Below are 20,370 nucleotides of genomic sequence, written 5' to 3' on the forward strand. Positions count from 1 at the left end.
ACCAAAAGATTTTTAAAGCCGCCACCACGATAAGGCAAACTCTTCTGGCCGGGCCCTACTCTAACCTATTAAAAAAAAATTAAAATATCCAATACTCTTTTTATGTATATATTTATTTATTTTCTTTAAGGGAATGTGTCATATACATTTTTTAAAATGACCAATAATACCAAATACAAGGAATACCACCACACCATGACCAGACCACATATTACCACCTCATAGTGACCGAATAATACCACACAGAAGGGACAAAAAATCCCAGCCATGACCAGACCACATATTAGCACCACATATTGACCGAATAATACCACACAGAAGGGACACAAACCGCCACACCATGACCAGACCATATATTGCCACCACATTGTTGCCGAATACTACAATACTGATCATTAATAAAAGAACACAATACTAATATTACCATAAGTGTCATTATACACAGGATCTTTGTACATGGTATACAGTGTATAATGTAAGTGTACAGGTAATCTAGTGATCACAATTGACATTATACACAGGAGCTCTGTATATAGTGTACAGGTAATAGTGATCACCAGTAACAATTATACACAGGAGCTCTGTATATAGTGTACAGGTAATACAGTGATCACCAGTGACATTATACACAGGAGCTCTGTATATAGTGTACAGGTCATACAGTGATCACCAGTGACATTATACACAGAAGCCCTGTACATAGTACATAGTGTCAGTGTACATGTAATACACTGACTCACCGGTGACGTCTCTAGGTAAAGTCCTTCATCTTCTCTTTTCTCCTTCATCCGGCGCAGACCGCCATCACTTCTTCCAGCCAGAACTCGTCTCTGCATAAAATAACACAGTTATCTAGAGCACATTCCCCAACTTCTACATTACATAGCTGAATACAGATGTGCACCCACCATTGATATATAATTAGTTATTATGCAACCCACCATTCCAAATATAAATTGAAATCCACCACTGTGCCCTCACTAACTGTAAATAGCCACTTTACCCACCTAATAAATATATAAATTAATTAGAACCTGTACTCTTTCCCCCAATTTATTACCAGTCACATGCCTGCATCTGCAACGCCCCCATTCTGTACCTCCTGCTCCCCCGATTCATTATATTTACATGCACCCTCTGCCCCAATACATTGTCATGTCCGTGGTCCCCCCACCCCGACCCTCTATTCATCATCATTTATACTCCCCCACCCCCCATCCACCATTTGCTCTCCCAACCCCACCCACTCCCAATTCATCATGTGCTCTCCCCACTCCCATCTCCCAATTAACTACTCTCCCCTCTTTTGAAGTGCATTGCGTGCGCATCTACTCCCCATCCAACCTCCAACTGGCTGTCATCTACCGCCCCCCAGGATCAACCACCACTTTCTTTGACCGCTTCACCACCTGGCTACTTCATTTCCTCTCCTTTGACATCCCCACTATCCTCATGGGCGACTTTAATATCCCCATTGACACTTACCTCTCAGCTACCTCTAAGCTTCTATCCCTCACTTCCTCCTTTGGTCTTACTCAGTGGTCTTCCACACCCACCCACAAAGACGGCCACACGCTGGACCTCATCTTCACCCGCCTCTGTTCCCTATCTAACCTCTCTAACTCACCTCTCCCTCTTTCTGACCACAACCTACTCACATTCTCTTCTCTCTCCTCCCCGGGGCAACAATCCCCACTCCACAAACTTGCATACCCTCGTAGAAATCTCAAACACCTTGACCTACACTCTCTCTCTGAATCCCTCCTCCCTCTTACAGACATTAGTTCCTTACGTGATGCAGATGCTGCTGCCACTTTATACAACACCACAACAGCTGCAGCTCTCGATTCGGTCGCCCCCCTCACGCATACCAATGCTCGCACAATCAACAGACAACCCTGGCACACCAGCCTAACTAAAGAACTGCGACGGGCCTCCAGGGTTGCTGAACGTAGATGGAAAAGATCCCACTCCCATGAGCACTTCATCGCATTCAAACAGTCCCTCACTACCTTCAAGTCCACACTCACTGCAGCAAAACAAACATACTTTGCATCTCTCATATCCTCCCTGTCTCACAACCCTAAACAACTATTCAACACCTTCAATTCTCTCCTCCGTCCCCCAGTGCCTCCTCCCTCTCCTCTTATTTCAGCCGAAGACTTTGCCTCATTCTTCAAGCAGAAGATTGACACCATCAGACAAAGTTTTTGCCTAAAGCCCCCACCGCCCCTCCCCACACCTACTCAACCCTCCTCCTCCAAAACTACATTCTCCACCATTTCTGAAGATCAACTTTCTTCCTTACTCTCCAAATCACACCTCACCACCTGTAAACTTGACCTAATCCCATCCCACCTCATCCCAAACCTTACCACTATCTTCATCCCAGCCCTAGCCCACCTCTTCAACCTGTCACTAACAACTGGTGTCTTCCCCTCATGCTTCAAACATGTCTCAATCACACCCATCCTCAAAAAGCCCTCCCTTGACCCATCCTCCGTGTCTAGTTATCGCCCCATATCACTTCTCCCCTATGCCTCAAAACTACTGGAACAACATGTCCATTCTCAACTGTCCTCCCACCTCTCCTCCTGCTCCCTCTTTGACCGCCTACAATCTGGTTTCCGACCGCACCATTCTACTGAAACTAAAGTCACAAACGACCTACTAACCGCCAAATCTAAGCGACACTACTCTGTCCTCCTCCTCCTCGACCTGTCATCTGCCTTTGACACAGTGGACCATTCCCTCTTACTCCAGACTCTCTCATCTCTCGGCATCACAGACTTGGCCCTATCCTGGATCTCCTCATACCTTACAGACCGGACATTCAGTGTCTCCCACTCACACACCACCTCCTCATCTCGCTCCCTATCTGTCGGTGTCCCCCAAGGTTCAGTTCTAGGACCCCTGCTCTTCTCCATCTACACCTTAGGCCTGGGACAGCTCATAGAGTCTCATGGCTTTCATTATCACCTCTATGCTGATGACACACAGATCTACCTCTCTGGACCCGATATCACCTCCTTATTAACCAAAATCCCACAATGTCTGTCTGCTATTTCATCCTTCTTCTCTGCCAGATTTCTAAAACTTAACATGGACAAAACATCTTTCCGCCATCTCATTCAACCCTCCCAACTGACCTATCTATCAACGTCAATGGCTGCCCACTCTCCCCAGTCCCTCAAGCTCGCTGCCTTGGGGTAACCCTGGACTCGGAACTCTCCTTCAAACCACATATCCAAGCCCTTTCCACTTCCTGCCGACTCCAACTCAAAAATATCTCCCGGATCCGCACATTCCTAAACCATGAATCTGCAAAAACACTAGTGCACGCCCTCATCATCTCCCGCCTTGACTACTGCAACCTCCTGCTCTGTGGCCTCCCCTCTAACACTCTCACACCCCTCCAATCTATCCTAAACTCTGCTGCTCGACTAATCCACCTGTCCCCCCGCTATTCCCCGGCCTCTCCTCTCTGTCAATCTCTTCACTGGCTCCCCATTGCTCAGAGACTCCAGTTCAAAACCCTAACCATGACATACAAAGCCATTCACAACCTGTCTCCTCCATATATCTCCGACCTAGTCTCCCGTTACATACCTGCACGCAACCTCCGATCCTCACAAGATCTCCTGCTCTACTCCCCTCTTATCTCCTCCTCCCACAACCGTATACAAGATTTCTCCCGTGCTTCCCCCCCCTACTCTGGAACTCTCTTCCCCAGCGTATCAGACTCTCGCCTACCGTGGAAACCTTCAAAAGGAACCTGAAGACCCACCTCTTCTGACAAGCCTACAACCTGCAATAACCACCGCTCCACCATACCGCTGCACGACCAGCTCTACCCTCACCTACTGTATCCTCACCCATCCCTCGTAGATTGTGAGCCCTCGCGGGCAGGGTCCTCGCTCCTCCTGTACCAGTCGCTGTCACATTGTGTTCAACATTATTGTAATTGTTGTTATATTATACCCCTTTTTCACATGTAAAGCGCCATGGAATAAATGGCGCTATAATAATAATAATAATTAACTATGCACTTATCCCCCCCCCCACTCCCAATTCCCCATGTGCAGCTCACCCCCTCCACTCCCAGTTCCCCTTGTGCAGCTCATTCTCCCCCCCACTCCCCCATGTGCAGCTCATTCTCCCCCCCCACTTCCAATTCCCTATGTGCAGCTCATTCTCCCCCCACTCCCAACTCCCTATGTGCAGCTCATCCCTCATGTGCAGCTCATTCTCCCCCCACTTCCAATTCCCCATGTGCAGCTCATTCTCTCCCCCACTCCCAATTCCCCATGTGCCGCTCATTCCCCCTCCCACTCCCATTTAATTAATTGTATTTAAAAAAATAAAGTTGCCGTACTTACCCCTCATGCGATCCCGGCAGAATCCTGGCTCTCAATGCCGCTGCCGCCGGGTTCTCCTGACTTCTGGTCATGTGACGGCGCATGACTGGAAGTCAGGAGAAGCATGAAGGAGCTGTTGCAGCTGCTTGTGGGGCCTCATACAGCAGTAAGGGCAGTAATGCCCTGATGGCGGCCCTGCTCTTACCTGCCCAGATCTGTAAATTAAAAAGCTATACGACAGCGTATGTAGAATATGCTGACAATTTAAAAAATCACTTGAAAAAAAATCTTATTGGCCTGTAAGAGAAAGTGGAGGGTGCTCTTTGCTTCCTAGAACCCTGATATCTTATTGGATGACTCTACCTTCTCTCCCTTCTGTTCTGCTGAATGTGCTCATATGGTCCCTACAAGACCAGGTCCAGTCTTTCTGTCCAAACATCACTTTTATTATCAACAACATTAAATGTGCAGTGAGGGCCAAGTGCGAATTTCTGTACAATAACAACAGAGTTTCCCTTTATCCTGACTTTTCAATTTCTTTTAAAACCAACTAACTTCAAACAGGATTGTGATAAACTTTACATAAAACATTACACCTGTGCCATGATATATCTCTAAGCTGTGCGTGGCTGATGACTGTAATATACATTTATTCACGCCTGCTGGAGATGTGTTGGCATGGCTGGAGCCCTGGTGTCATGGATTTACTCCACGTCATAAACTCCATTATTCTTTCGATCTTAAGGAATTCAAATTACTGAACAATCTCTCCTGAAATGGGGGCACTAATACTTTCTCTACTCTTCTGGTCAGAATTCATAGTAGCTCCAATGGTCCACCATAAATGAATGCAACTCAGGTTTAGTGTTGGAGTTCTCCCAAACATACGTCTTTGTTGGGGATGTAACGTGTTGTTTTATTCTTGTAGGTTTTTTTACATGTTCATTTTGTATAATAGTTTAATTGTGGTTGGATCTGCCTGCCTCACTTATGTGAGTCTGATAGTCTTTTAAACAAAAAAAAGGGTCTCCATTATCTCTTTCAAATGCCCGAGATCAAAATTTAAGACCCCTCAGCTCTGCACTATTATAAAAAGTTCTCATTAAATGTCTAATATTTCTCCTTGAAACTCAGCTGACAAAAAATATTGGCCCTTTATGATAGTTTAAATTGCCCAGAGCCACTGAGCCCAGAGAGGTTTCACCACTAGTTACTCCGTTTTTTCTTTACTGAAGAAGACTGTTGAGTTTGACCATTTCAGTAGATGTGTTATTGTCTATAGTCACAGTTTTGCCCATCACAGAGACCCCCAGGCTTGGGCCACAGTGTTATCTGCTGTTCTGTGGAGTGAGATGGGACAAAGAATAGTCAGGTCAGAGGACTGAACCAGAGGAGAAAAAAGGCTGTATCTGGCAGCTTCCGGCAATATTGTTCGAGCTTTAGTAGGGTGTGGTGGTTTCCAATTGGCTGAAGCAGGGAGCAGATTACTTCAGCTGGACAGCACACACACCCGTATTGCCAGACTGGATGGAACTGCTGGTCCCAGCAACACTAATCTTAGTGGCTGGACAGAGCATGAACCGCCCAGAACGTCTGGTTCCGATGACTCCTCCATCACCAGCGCTGTCTGCAGAATGAATAACGCTGGTGACAGGAGCAGATTCCAGAGGAGATGGGACACACCATTTGTAGAAGTCCTAATATGACAAATGGCAGAAACCCAGATCAGTGGAAATCCCCATAAAGTTACTCCATTTTGGAAATTATAACTCTCAGGGAATTAATCTATAGGAGTAGTGACTATTTTTACTCCACATCCACTTTCTGGAAATTAGCACACAGTGGATGTTGTAGAGTGAAAATTGCACATTTGCCATTTTATTACCCAACACATAGTGCCCAGATTGTGCTCCAGGAGACACACACCATAAATTAACTGGGTTCTTTTCAATATAGTAATCCCAAATACATGGAGGCTAAATGTGGTTTGGGCACACTGCAAGGCAAAGAGTGTACAAAGCAGTCATCCAAGCAAAAGGTGGCTACTTTGAAGAACCTAGAATATAAGACATATTTTCAGTTGTTTCACACTTTTTTGTTAAGTATATAATTCCACATGTGTTAATTCATAGTTTTGATGCCTTCAATGTGAATGTACAATTTTCATAGTCATGAAAATATAGAAAAATCATTAAATGAGAAGGTGTGTCCAAACTTTTGGTTTGTACTGTACATAACATTGTTTTGGCTTTTTATTCCATATTTTGGCTCTACTGGTTCATCCTATGAGGTTTTCTATTAGACTGTGAACTGTCATTTTCCTGGTGAATAATTCAATATTTTTACATAACTTGCCATTTTTACAGTTTAAGTAGAAATGTTAAAAATATATAATTTGAGGATATTTTATTTAAAAATAATAATTGGTTTTATTCTTGGCAGATGACTGTACCAGGAGATCAGAGGGACAGCTGACATCTTCAATTTTTAAATCAGACAATCTTGAGATCCTTCAGGATACAATTGAAGTGAATGCCATTACTCCAGATATACCATCATCCCTTCACAGCAAAGATCTGTCATCTGATCCTTTGAAACAGGTCCTAACTTCTGATTCATTACTAACTACCAATGAAAATCAAAGTCGCAAAATAAGCATTAAAAAACAAACTACTCCTAATTCAAAGAAGCCAGTTTCACGTTCAGAATATGAAATTAGTTTTCCCCTTGAAAAGTCTTTTCTTAAACATCAAAAAAGTCACACAGCGAAGAAAAGATTTTCTTGTTCCAAGTGTGGGAAAAGTTTTAATCAGAAATCGGAGCTTATTAGGCACCAGAGAACTCACACAGGGGAGAAGCCATTTTCATGTTCAGAATGTGGGAAATGTTTTAATCTGAAATCCGATCTTATTAGGCACCAGAGAACTCACACAGGGGAGAAGCCTTTTTCATGTTCAGAATGTGAGAAATGTTTTAACCGAAAAGCACATCTTGCTATTCACCAAAGAATCCACAGAGGTGAGAAGCCTTTTTCATGTTTAGAATGTGGGAAGTATTTTACACATAAATCGAGTTTTGTTAAGCACCAAAGAACTCACACAGGGGAGAAGCCATTTTCATGTTCAGAATGTGGGAAATGTTTTAACCGAAAATCACATCTTGTTATACACCAAAGATCTCACACAGGGGAGAAGCCATTTTCATGTTCAGAATGTGAGCAATGTTTTAAACACAAATCAGGTTGTAATGCACACCAGAGAATTCACACAGGAGAGAAGCCTTTCTTGTGTTCAGAATGTGGGAAATGTTTTAACCGGAAAGCACATCTTGTTAGGCACCAAAGATCTCACACAGGTGAGAAGCCTTTTTCATGTTCAGAATGTGGAAAACGTTTTAATCAGAAATCTGATATTGTAATACACCAGAGAAGCCACACAGGGGAGAAGCCTTTTTCCTGTTCAGAATGTGGAAAGTGTTTTGTGACGAAAACATGTCTTTTTAATCACCAAAGAATTCATACAGGGGAGAAGCCATTTTTATGTTCGGAATGTGGAAAATGTTTTGTGAAGAAATCAACTTTTCTTAGTCACCAGAGCAGGCACACAGGGGAGAAGCCTTTTTCATGTTCTTAATGTGGGAAATGTTTTAACCTAAAATTGTATCTTTTTTAGGGGTTGTCCACTACTAGGACAACCCCTTGTCATTTGTCATGCTTGGCCTCCTTAAAATAAAAACACTCATACTCACCTTCCATGCCTTCGTGGTTCCAGGGGTGACGGGACTCGCATTCCTGTGGCTCACATGAGGTTGTTACATCACACGAGCCCTGCCCCAATCAGCGCCGGCTTTATTGTCCCCACCTTCGGATGTATTGAACATTAACAGGAAGCCAGGGCTGAGGCTGGTCTCTCACTTCCTTGTGATGTTCGATTTGTCTGAAGGTGGGGACAGTGACGTCAGTGCTGATTGGGTGCAGGGCTCACATGATGTAACAACCTCAAATGAGCTCTGGAAACGCAAGTGCCAACACCGCTGGAATAGCGCAAGCATGGGAGGTTGGTATAATTCATTGTTTTTATTTTAATAAGACCAAACATGAGGAATGAAGTAGTGGACAACCCTTTTAAACATAAAAAATTCCACACACAGAGAAGTCATTATCACACCGAGAGTGTGAAAAATGAATTACTGGAAAATCGTATTTTGTTGAACATCAAAACTAACTCAGACGGTGGAGAAACTATATATGTTCTTGTAGATGCAGGTATGGAGTGTCTATGTCTGCGCTGGAAATCCTAGGACATCAGAAGATTTCTTAAAACAATACGTTTATGTGAAAACCTGGGGTCTTCCTTGGGCGTAATACTTTATTGAACCACAAAACAGGACAATAAACACATAGAACAGTCCCAGAATATACCCAAGATGATACAACATTACACAGTCTCATCCTTCCGCTCCACCCACCTGGGATAGAACAGCTGTGACTTTGGGACTTCCAGGGCCAACTACCTCAACCAGTGGCCCCCTGCTTCTGGCAGGCCACCTCAGAGAGGAGGTAGCGGCAAGCTTGGGAAGTTAGCAGTCCATCGAGGTGCAAGACCAGGAGATCCGAGGGTCTCACCCTGGCCTCTCCGAGAGATTCCATGGGGCCAGATGACCGTCTTGTCCCAATCTTGCTTCTCCGAATGTCTCCATTGGTTCCTGGCAACTGGTGGGTCCCTTCTGGCAACCCCAAGCAACATATCCATGGGGCTTGGTGACTTCATCGTCCCAACCTGGTCTTCCCAAAATTTATCCATGGGTTCTCTGATGGTCAGTGGAGCAGATCCATATCTTTCCAGTCAGTGCCGATACCCTTAGGCTAGAAGCATGTAGAATGCAAATCTGTGTCTCTTTGGGTGGAGCTGCCATGCTGTCCATCTACTGTCCTGAAGGATGTCTCTCATTCTCCTTGTAAAGTCTTTCTGATGCTTCTTGATTCTGTCTGCAGCACTACAGACATCCCTGTTTATATTTACATCTGTGTAAGGTCATAGGTCACAGGTTGGGGGAAAGGGCAGCGCTCAGATCTCATTGTTTGAGCTAATCAATTTACATAGTTGGTGTACAGTGGGCTCTTTAAATAAACATCTAGCTGGCTTTTAGTATAATATGTGATTAGCATATTAGCAAACATAATTGTTTCCAAACCCAAGAGGAGGTAACAATCAGGGTTATACAAATACTGGTATGTTCTTCTTGACCAGACACAAATACACATACATTCACAAGTCACCAGAAACACAACAGTGTATTTCTCTTGGATAAACAAATCTAAACATCTGGCATATTAAGATTATGGGCTGTATCGTCACAGTTTATTTGTACAGGTTTTTAAAGTCAATGTGTTTCGAAGTCGCTCAGGACTTCTTCTTCCTCAGGACAAAACCAATGCATGTCATGTCACACTAGACCAGTTTTATAAGCTGTTTTTTTTTTTTTTTTTTTTATAAAAACTCCAACCCGAGATGATATTAGAATTTCCTTCCAACCTACAGTGTGGTATGAAGAGCAGCTACTATTGGGGGAATCGCCTTTGTAGAACTGTGTTTGTTAGAGCCGCAGTGTGGAGACACATCTACGTGTCAGGGGTCTATCTTAGTGTCGATGGGTCCCGCAAAACTTTTAAAGAGAGTATAAGATTTTACACCCTTGTTGGGTGATCTATATCCGGAAAGTACCTGTTTTGGGCATTCTCTTTTCTCCCCTCCTTCATCCCCCCTCCTAGTTCTTGGTTTGTTTTTTGACTTGATGTCACTATGCTTGGAATGTACATTCTGCTATTTACCATCTTATAACAACCTTGTCATGTATATTTCAAGCCACATTCGCATTTATTAATGTATGAAAACTTTATTTTCAATAAAACCAAGGTTTGAAGAAAAAAAGTCAAACAAGGCACATGATCTCTCAGGGATCATGTGTCCGGCCGTTAGATATAGACTACTTGCGATTGAAAGTATATGGAAACATGATTACATTGATCAAATTTAAAACATAATAATAATAAAACTGAACATGAACAATTGAAAGTGAAGAAAATAAATGTGTTTGAGTGGTGAAATAAAACATATATTAATATGTATGGGTACTTCTCTTTTTATTTAATTTTTATTTTCATGTCTGTTTGGATCAGTGGGATTTAGAACCAATGATTGAAGAATTCCTGAAACCATAAAGGGGGTGAAACAGTGGTGCTCTACTTAACAGAGTGATTGTTTAGCACTGAAGCAAAGGTTAAAACTATTTGTATAGGTGGTCTGGAGAAATAGTTCTGCAGATAGAGTTTTTATGATAAGATCTAAAAAAAAGGGGGGGGATGTGGGTGTGTATATGGGAAGACCATTGCTGAGTGAAGAACAGGAGGTGATGAGCCACTAACGCAGCTGCTGTCACTGCTGCGGGACAGAGGTTGCGAGATATTCCAAAGGCAGGCTGCTAGTATCAAAGCTAGATGTCTTGTCAATTGTGTGGAGGTAGGTGGAAAAGGGAGGAGGTGGGAATGTGGATTTCTGTTGGGGAGGCATGCTGTATCACACCGGACTTCAGCAAATGTCTCAGAAGGCTGGACGGAGAGCGATGGAGAGAAGCATTCCACAAGTGAGTAAGGGATTGGCTGCTGAAATGATGTCATGATGCACTATAAAAGTCGCCGCCGCCATTTTGAGCTCACTCTGCTGTGAATTCAGTTAGGGATGGGACGCTGTTGTTCTGAGGGACAGTTTTAGCTACCTATTTGGTCTATTCTGCTTTACCCAAGCTACTTTATAAATCGCTGTGCCTTGCAGTGCTAGTGCACAGTTCTCTGTGCTGTTCACCGCTGTCTGCAAGGTCTCTGTGTGTGAGTGCAGCTCACCCTGTAGTGTGTGCTTCAGCCACTTCTGGTTGTAGTGCACTCAGTGTGTGTCACTGCCTCATACATTGTCCTTTTTTGCTAATTGATAATTTTTCCTGATATCTCCTATTAGTGTGGTGGTTCCATCCGTATTCAGCTAAATTGGTTCCAAACACACTATATAGGAGTAGATAGAGAAGTTTTTTTTTGTCTTGCAGTTCTAGTGCACAGTGCTCTGCATCTGCACTGTTCACGGCTGTCTGCAAGGTCTCTGTGTGTGAGTGCAGCTCACGCTGTAGTGTGTGCTTCAGCCACGTCTGGTTATAGTGCGCTCAGCGTGCTTCACTGCCTCATACATTGTCCTTTTTTGCTAATTGAACATTTTTCCTGATTTCTCCTATTAGTGTGGTGGTTCCATCCGTATTCGGCTACATTGGTTCCAAACACACTATATAGGAGTAAATAGAGGAGCCTTTCTGCAGCATTGTGCCCTGCAGCCCCAGCCAGATTAGTATTAGCCTATTTTTTGTAGCCTCATCTATTGCATTGTAGGTTACCTTCCTACATAGTATCACAAACTTTTTGTAGCTATTACAATCGGTATTACATCTTTAGGCACATCCAGTGTCTTTTTGTGACAAAAAAAACCTAAATAAAGTTCACCAAACACTCCACTTTACAGTTGTGTAGGCCACATTAGCTCATATTAAAGTCTAGTCCACACTTTATAAAATTAGTGTTTCTTATACCTGTTAGCAGCTGTTCAGGAATAAGCACACTAAGCCCTTAGTACTTTTCTGCTTATCTTTATCAGTCTACCAAGATGAAGAAGACAGGGAGTAAGGCATATGGGCGTGGGCGTCGAGTTTCTGCAGGGAGAAGACGTGAGGATTCTGTGCCTGCAGCGAGAGGACGTGGGGATTCTGTGCCTGCTGCGGGCACCAGTGACTCAGCATCCCACAGTTTTACCAGGGAACAGTCCTTTATGCGCAGCTTTGTAGGAGCTAGCCGTACCCCACTGCTGCGGGAGGACCAAATTGAAGCCGTTGTCGGATGGATGACAGCTAACGCATCGAATTTAATTAGTTCCAGATCCTCTCAGGTCCTGAGCACTGAAGAGCACCCATCTGCCTCTTCACCACCTGCCAAATTGCCCAGGCAGTCAGAGAGCCCTGGACAGGAGCCATCTCTACTTCTGTTCTCTGAATCTCTTGGCTTGGAAAGAGGGGGCCAGCCAAGCAGAATTTGAGAATTTGAAGAAGAGGTAGTATGCAGTGATGCGCGACCGTTTTGTCTCTCTGAATCTGAAGAGGCGGGTGGGCCAGTGCCTATGGTCAGCAGCACACCTCAGTATGCATCTGATGATGAGACTCAGGTGCCAATTTCTGGTGCGTACTGTGCTGTCGAGACTACCCAGGAGAAACAGTTGTTTGAAGAGGGTGGTGTAGATGATGAGGTCCTTGATCCATCATAGCGTGAGGGACAGGAAGGTGGTGGGAGTAGCTCTGAGGAAGAAATTCCCCGAACAGCCCAAAAAGGAGGGAGAGGGAGGGGGCAGACTTGGTTGCCTATAGCCTCCACTTTGGCACCCATTAGGAGCATGGCTCTTCCAAAATCCAAAGCGGGCGCTCCCAAGACTTGCAGTGCCTGGTCCTTTTTTGACACAGTTGCAGATGACATTTGCTTTGTCAAATGCAAGCTGTGTAATCAGAAGGTGAAAAGAGGGAAAAGTGTCAGCAACCTCAATACCACAAATATGTGGAAACATGTGCGGACCAAGCACGTGGTGGAGTTACAAAAACACACTGAAGACCTAGGCCAACCTACAGCGCCACCTACCACCTCTTCAGCTTGTGTTGTAGCCTCTTCCTCCAGCTCACACACAGCTGGTTCGGCTTCCTCACAGGATCGCCATGGAAGGATCTCTGGCACTGTTGTACAGAGACACAGTGTAATTCCACCCACAGCACCATGTTCCCTGTCATCCTCACACTCCCAGGCCAGTCTACAGCCATCGTTAGCACAGGCATGGGAGAAAAAGCGCCCATACTCAGCAAACCACCCCCGAGCACAGGCTCTGAATGCTGGCATTGCTAAACTACTGGCCCTTGAAATGCTATCATTCAGGCTGGTGGAGACTGACACCTTCCGTAACTTAATGGCATTGGCAGTCCCACAATACAACGTGCCCAGCCGCTTTTATTTCAGCAGGCAAGCCGTCCCTGCCCTGCAACAGCATGTGGAGGGGAAAATTAAACATGCGCTACAAAACGCCGTCAGTAGCAAGGTCCACCTGACCACCGATGCGTGGACCAGTAAGCATGGACAGGGACGATACCTTTCCCTCACTGCCCATTGGGTAAATGTTGTGGAGCCGGGTACAGATCTTGAGAGTGGCGCTGTACGTGTTCTGCCAACTCCAAGGATTGCAGGAATACAGTCTGTACACATTGACTCCTCCTCATACTCCAGTTCCTCTGAATCAGCGCTGCAGGAGCCGTCACGGTCTACCTCCACATCGACCCGTGAACGGTTACCTGTTATGATGACCGATATGAGCACAGCCGTGGCCAAACGTCAACAGGCCGTATTAAAATTAATTTCTTTGGGGAATCGAAGCCACACAGCGCAGGAGCTCTGGAATGCCATCAAGCAGCAGAGCGACGTGTGGTTTGTGCCAGTGAATCTCCAGCCAGGCATGGTAGTGTGTGACTATGGCCGAAATCTGGTGGCAGCTCTGGGCCTAGTCAACCTCACTCACATCCCATGTCTGGCACATGTGCTCAACTTGGTCGTGCAGAGTTTTTTGAGGGACTATCCGGATCTTGATGCACTGCTTCACAAGGTCCGCATAGAGTGCGCTCACTTGCGGCGTTCCAGCAACGCAAGATCGCGCATTGCAGCTCTGCAGCGCCGATTACGTCTTCCGGAACATCGCATCATATGTGACCTACCCACCAGGTGGAATTCAACGTTACATATGTTGGAGAGGTTGTGTGAGCAGCAGGCAGCAGTAATGGAGTACCCGCTGCAGCAGGCGCAAACAAGTCGCAGTGCACGCCGTTCACACTTCACCACCACTGAGTGGGCCTCTATGAAGGACATTTGCCACGTTTTGCGTGCCTTCGATTATTCCACGCGGATGGCGAGTGCAGATGATGCACTAGTCAGCATGACTATCCCCTTTATCTGCCTGCTTGAAAAAACACTGCAAGCACTAAGGGACGAGGTTTTGGAAGAGGTGGAGGATGAGGAGTCACAAATGCCATCTGCTTCTCTACAGTCTGCGCAACGTGGTTCCTCACAAAGGCCTAGGCAGGGGACACTTTGTGAGGAGGATGAGGAGGAGTCAATGGAGGCGGAAGACATCTGTCCAGAGGAGGGAGGTACACAATGCTCTAGTAGTCAGTATCTAGAGCGAGGGTGGGGTGATGCAGAGCACGCAAAGATCACGCCTCAAGCAGGGGACAGTGTTTCTTGGCCAGTTGGCAGTCTGCAGCACATGGTTGATTTCATGCTGCAGTGCCTGAGAAACGACCGCCGCATCGCTCACATTCTCAACACGGCTGATTATTGGGTGTCCACCCTCCTAGATCCTCGCTACCGGGACAACTTACAAAGCCTCATAACACCGTTGAACCGGGAGCGTAAAATGCCGGAGTACCAAGACACACTGGTGCATTCCATCATGTTCTCCATTCCAACCGAGAGCAGTGCTGCTAGTGCTTTACAAAGCAGCTCAGTGCGTCGAGGCAATGGAGGAAGCTCTGCACAAAGAGGGAGCAGAAGCAGCGCCTCAGCACAAGGCAAGACCAGTATGGCCCAAATGTGGCAAAGTTTTGTGTCCCCGCCGCCACAAATATCTACACCATCACAGACGGCTCCAGTCAGCAGGAGGCAACGTTTCCGTCAGATGGTGACAGGCCACATGTCTTTCCCTCTCAGTGTACTCCCAGATGGCTCTTCTCCCTTCAAGTTTTGGGTCTGTAAGCTGGATACATGGCCAGAGCTTAGCCAGTATGCATTGGAGGTGCTAGCTTGCCCTGCTGCTAGTGTATTATCGGAACGCGTCTTTAGTGCCGCAGGTGGTGTACTAACAGACCGTCGCATGTGACTATCCTCCGATAACGTTGACCGGCTTACTTTTCTCAAAATAAACAAGGCCTGGATCTCGCATGAATTTGCCAGTCCTCTTCCAGAATAAATAATTGGTTGGCAACAGTATCCAGGTCTGTTGTGTTCATGTTTCTACCACCTGAACTGTAATCCCTGAGCTCCAACACCGCCAGTTGCTGCTCAGAAGTGCCGTCTGCACAGTCAACGCTTGCTCCAGTGTTATTGGGGTTCAGTAACGTCAGCTGATCCCCAGCTGTGTGTCCGGCAAATTCTCCTGCTCTGTCCACATCCACTGTACTACTGATTTAAAACTTGCTCCAATTACACCTCTGGCTCCTCTGTTTTTAGTATTTACCCTGGGCTCCAATACCGCTAGTTGCTGCTCAGAAGTGCCGTCTGCACAGTCAACACTTGCTGCCGTGTTATTGGGGTTCAGTAACGTCAGCTGTTCCCCTGCTGTGCGTACGGCAATTTCTCCTGCTCTGTCCACATTCACACTACTACAGATTTTAAAATTGCTCCAATTACACCTCTGGCTCCTCTGTTTTCAGTATTATCCCTGAGCTCCAACACCGCCAGTTGGCGCTCAGAAGTGCTGTCTGCACAGTCAACACTTGCTGCCGTGATATTGGGGTTCAGTAACGTCAGCTGTTCCCCTGCTGTGCGTACGGAAATTTCTCCTGCTCTGTCCACATTCACACTACTACAGATTTTAAAGTTGCTCCAATTACACCTCTGGCTCCTCTGTTTTCAGTATTATCCCTGAGCTCCAACACCGCTAGTTGGCGCTCAGAAGTGCTGTTTGCACAGTCAACACTTGCTGCCGTGTTATTGGGGTTCAGTAACGTCAGCTGTTCCCCTGCTGTGCGTACGGCAATTTCTCCTGCTCTGTCCACATTCACACTACTACAGATTTTAAAGTTGCTCCAATTACACCTCTGGCTCCTCTGTTTTCAGTACTATCCCTGAGCTCCAACACCGCCAGTTGGCGCTCAGAAGTGCTGTCTGCACAGTCAACACTTGCTGCCGTGTTATTGGGGTTCAGTAACGTCAGCTGTTCCCCTGCTGTGCGTACGGCAATTTCTCCTGCTCTGTCCACATTCACACTACTACAGATTTTAAAGTTGCTCCAATTACGCCTCTGACTCCTCTGTTCTTAGTATTTACCCTGGGCTCCAATACCGCTAGTTGCTGCTCAGAAGTGCCGTCTGCACAGTCAACGCTTGCTCCAGTGTTATTGGGGTTCAGTAACGTCAGCTGATCCCCAGCTGTGTGTCTGGCAAATTCTCCTGCTTTGTCCACATCCACTGTACTACTGATTTAAAACTTGCTCCAATTACACCTCTGGCTCCTCTGTTTTTAGTATTTACCCTGTGCTCCATTACCGCTAGTTGCTGCTCAGAAGTGCCGTCTGCACAGTCAACGCTTGCTCCAGTGTTATTGGGGTTCAGTAACGTCAGCTGATCCCCAGCTGTGTGTCCGGCAAATTCTCCTGCTCTGTCCACATCCACTGTACTACTGATTTAAAACTTTCTCCAATTACACCTCTGGCTCCTCTGTTTTTAGTATTTACCCTGGGCTCCAATACCGCTGGTTGCTGCTCAGAAGTGCCGTCTGCACAGTCAACGCTTGCTCCAGTGTTATTGGGGTTCAGTAACGTCAGCTGATCCCCAGCTGTGTGTCCGGCAAATTCTCCTGCTTTGTCCACATCCACTGTACTACTGATTTAAAACTTGCCCCAATTACACCTCTGGCTCCTCTGTTTTTAGTATTTACCCTGGGCTCCAATACCGCTAGTTGCTGCTCAGAAGTGCCGTCTGCACAGTCAACGCTTGATCCAGTGTTATTGGGGTTCAGTAACGTCAGCTGTTCCCCTGCTGTGTGTCCGGCAAATTCTCCTGCTCTGTCCACATTCACACTACTACAGATTTTAAAGTTGCTCCAATTACGCCTCTGGCTCCACTCTGTTTTTAGTATTTACCCTGGGTTCCAGCACCGCCAGCTGTTTCCCAGCAGTGTCTTTGGCACGGGTACTCCCTCCTGCCCAGCCTGGTTCCAGCACGCCAGCTGTTTCCGGGTAGTGTCAACGTCACTTTGCCTCCAATGCATTGTCCTGTCGTGTTGCGGCCTGGGTTAGCCGTCTCTATGGTGCCTGCAGTTTAGGTGACTCCTATGTGGGCTGCGGGATCTGGCAATGAAGGCTGGTTCCATAGTGCCAATAAGACAAGCACCCCCTGTAGGACTGTGGGTTTCGGTAACTGCGGCCGGCTCGCGGCCTTGCAACTTTTTTTTACATGGGTACCTTCTGCTACCCATCCGGGTTCCAGTGCCATCAGCTGGTTCTCGGCAGTGCCTTTGGCTTAGGTGCCTCCTTCTCGGTATCCAAGTTGCACCAACGTCTTCTCGGTAGTTCCATTGGCTCTTGTACCTTCTGCTACCCATCCTGGTTCCAGTACCATCAGCTGGTCCTCGGTAGTTCCATTTGCTCTTGTACCTTCTGCTACCCATCCGGGTTCCAGTACCGTCAGCTGGTTCTCGGCAGTGCCTTTGGCTTAGGTGCCTACTTCTCGGTATCCAGGTTCCACCAATGTCTGCTGGTCCTTGGTAGTCCTTTCTGGCACAGGTACCTACTGCTTAGCAACCGAGTTCCAGTACCGTCAGCTGGTCCTCGGTAGTTCCATTTGCTCTTGTACCTTCTGCTACCCATCTGGGTTCCAGTACCATCAGCTGGTTCTCGGCAGTTCCTCAGCCTTCTTGTACCTTCTGCTACATTTCCAAGTTCAAGCTTTTTGAAATGGTTCTTGGTAATCACTCTGGATCTCCCTGACGAGGACCCTGAAGACGAGGACCCTGAAGACCACCCCGAAGAAGACGAGGACCCCGAAGATGAGGACCCTGAAGACGAGGACCCTGAAGACCAACCCGAAGAAGACGAGGACCCCGAAGATGACGACCCTGAAGACGAGGACCCTGAAGACCACCCCGAAGAAGACGAGAACCCCGAAGATGACGACCCTGAAGACCACCCCGATGAAGACGAGGACCCCGAAGACGAGGACCCTGAAGACCACCCCGAAGAAGACGAGGACCCCGAAGACGATGACCCTGAAGACGATGACCCTGAAGACCACCCCGAAGAAAATGAGGACCCCGAAGACGACGACCCTAAAGACCACCCTGAAGAAGACGAGGACCCTGAAGACGACAACCCTGAAGACGACGACCCTGAAGACCACCCCGAAGAAGACGAGGACCCCGAAGACGACGACCCTGAACACGAGGACCCTGAAGACCACCCCGAAGAAGACGAGGACCCTAAAGACGACGACCCTGAAGACCACCCCGAAGAAGACCAAGAAGATGACCCTGAAGAAGTTGACCAAGAGGACAAAGAACAAGAAGACAACCACCAAGATACAGAAGAACAAGAGACAGAAAACCAAGAAGCAGAAGTACAAGAAGCTGCAGAACAAAAAGCGGAAGAACATTAAGCATAAGACTAAAAATCAGAGCAAAAGATATTATCTAAATTATAAGCAGAAGATGACTAAGCAGTGTATGGAGGTGAGTCCGTTCCTCCTCGTGGTGCCCCTGGAAAAGACCTGCTGCTGCAGGCCAAACTGAACGCGGACAAATCCTGTTGTAAATCTTTTGTGACGGGCAGAACGAAAGGTGTAATGTTCAAACTTTTATAGATAACAACTACAGGAATGCCTGTCACAAATTAGAATATGATGAAGAAGAAGATGAAGAAGTAGAATATGAAGAAGAATAATAGTTGAATAAGAAGAATATGAAGAAAGTAAAAAAAAGAATAATACGAAGAAGGTGAAGAAGATGAAGAAGGTGAAGAAGAAGTTGATGAAAAAGATGCTGATGCTGAGGATGATGAAGGAGAAAGTGTGGGAGAAGTAAAAAAGAAGGTGAAGACCATGGAAGTATTTCCGTAACTCAGAACGTCTTAAAAAATATATTAATTCCTGCTATTCCATTTGATTGAGCTAAACCTCTATGCCTTTATTGTCTCCCCCACCTCCCCCAATACATTCTACATTATTCTTAGTTGTTTTCCTTCATGTAGAATTAACCTACAAGGAAAGAAAGGGTTTATTTTCATTCCGATATTTCTGTCCCATTGACTTGCATTGGTTTCCGGTATCGGAATCGGCGATATCCGATACTTTTTGGGTATCGGTCCGATCCAATCCGATCCGATATTTCCCGATATCGGAAGGTATCGCTCAACACTAGTGATAACCCATGTTTAAGAAAACCTTTTAAAATGTTGGATCTGTGAGAATGAAGTCTTTTGTGAAGGGGTTGAGTAGTTCTTCCTACATATAGTTTGTTGCAGGAACATATGAAATAACGAAACTCATGGAACATGACATGGAGCTTTTTATAGGGAAAGATTCACCTCTTGATTCTAGTACGAATTCATAGAGACCATGACAATATAAACAATTCTTCAGACCACATTTAGTGATTTTATTAGGGAGACAGGTCTCATTTGGCAGATTATCCTTTTTTTTCATTTTTTATTTTAGAATCATAGAATCATAGAATCATAGAATGGTAGAGTTGGAAGGGACCTCCTGGGTCATCTGGTCCAACCCCCTGCTCAAAGCTGGGTGCTAGGAAGTTTTTGATGGATGGAGCTGTTCAGAAAGTCAGAGGTGGGTTTCTGGGCAACATTTTTCCTAATATGGGATCATTAAGCAAGATGTGCCAGTGGTCCTGAATAATTTTGCAGATATTTCTATGATGACTATTTGTAGGTGGTGATGAAATTATAGTCAAAATTAATTTTTCATTTTTTTTCTTTGTTTTTCCTAATTAAAAGCCCTTGATTTACCTTTTTTAGTGTTATTATATGCTCGTGTGATGATGTATTTAGGATAATTCTGTTCAAGGAATCTTTGTTTTAAAATATTGGCTTGATCTTTAAAATCGGAATCCAGAGTGCAGTTTTTCCTCACCCTCTTAAGCTGACTCTGTGGGATATTGGGGGAGGGGGAG

The 20,370-nt window shown here is 45.8% G+C and overlaps 1 protein-coding gene across 3 annotated transcripts in view; it reads left to right on the top strand.

The window, feature by feature from the left end:
* The window catches only part of LOC141270526 (uncharacterized), a 124,931-nt gene that overhangs the window by 35,344 nt on the left and 69,217 nt on the right, over window positions 1–20,370 (top strand). For 2 of the 3 annotated variants that reach the window (XM_073680562.1, XM_073680563.1), the window contains exon 7: window positions 6,801–10,453. The exons of the other annotated variant lie outside the window; for it this stretch is intronic. In XM_073680562.1, coding sequence (XP_073536663.1) covers window positions 6,801–7,990 — 1,190 coding nt within the window. In that variant the 3' untranslated portion in view covers window positions 7,991–10,453. Of the gene's footprint in view, window positions 1–6,800; window positions 10,454–20,370 lie in introns of those variants that run through there. 3 annotated transcript variants of the gene reach the window in all.

This window comes from Phyllobates terribilis, unplaced genomic scaffold (assembly GCF_046119375.1).
Source record: "Phyllobates terribilis strain yellow unplaced genomic scaffold, ASM4611937v1 Scaffold_5__5_contigs__length_657084704, whole genome shotgun sequence".
NCBI classification, from domain to species: Eukaryota; Metazoa; Chordata; class Amphibia; order Anura; family Dendrobatidae; genus Phyllobates; species Phyllobates terribilis.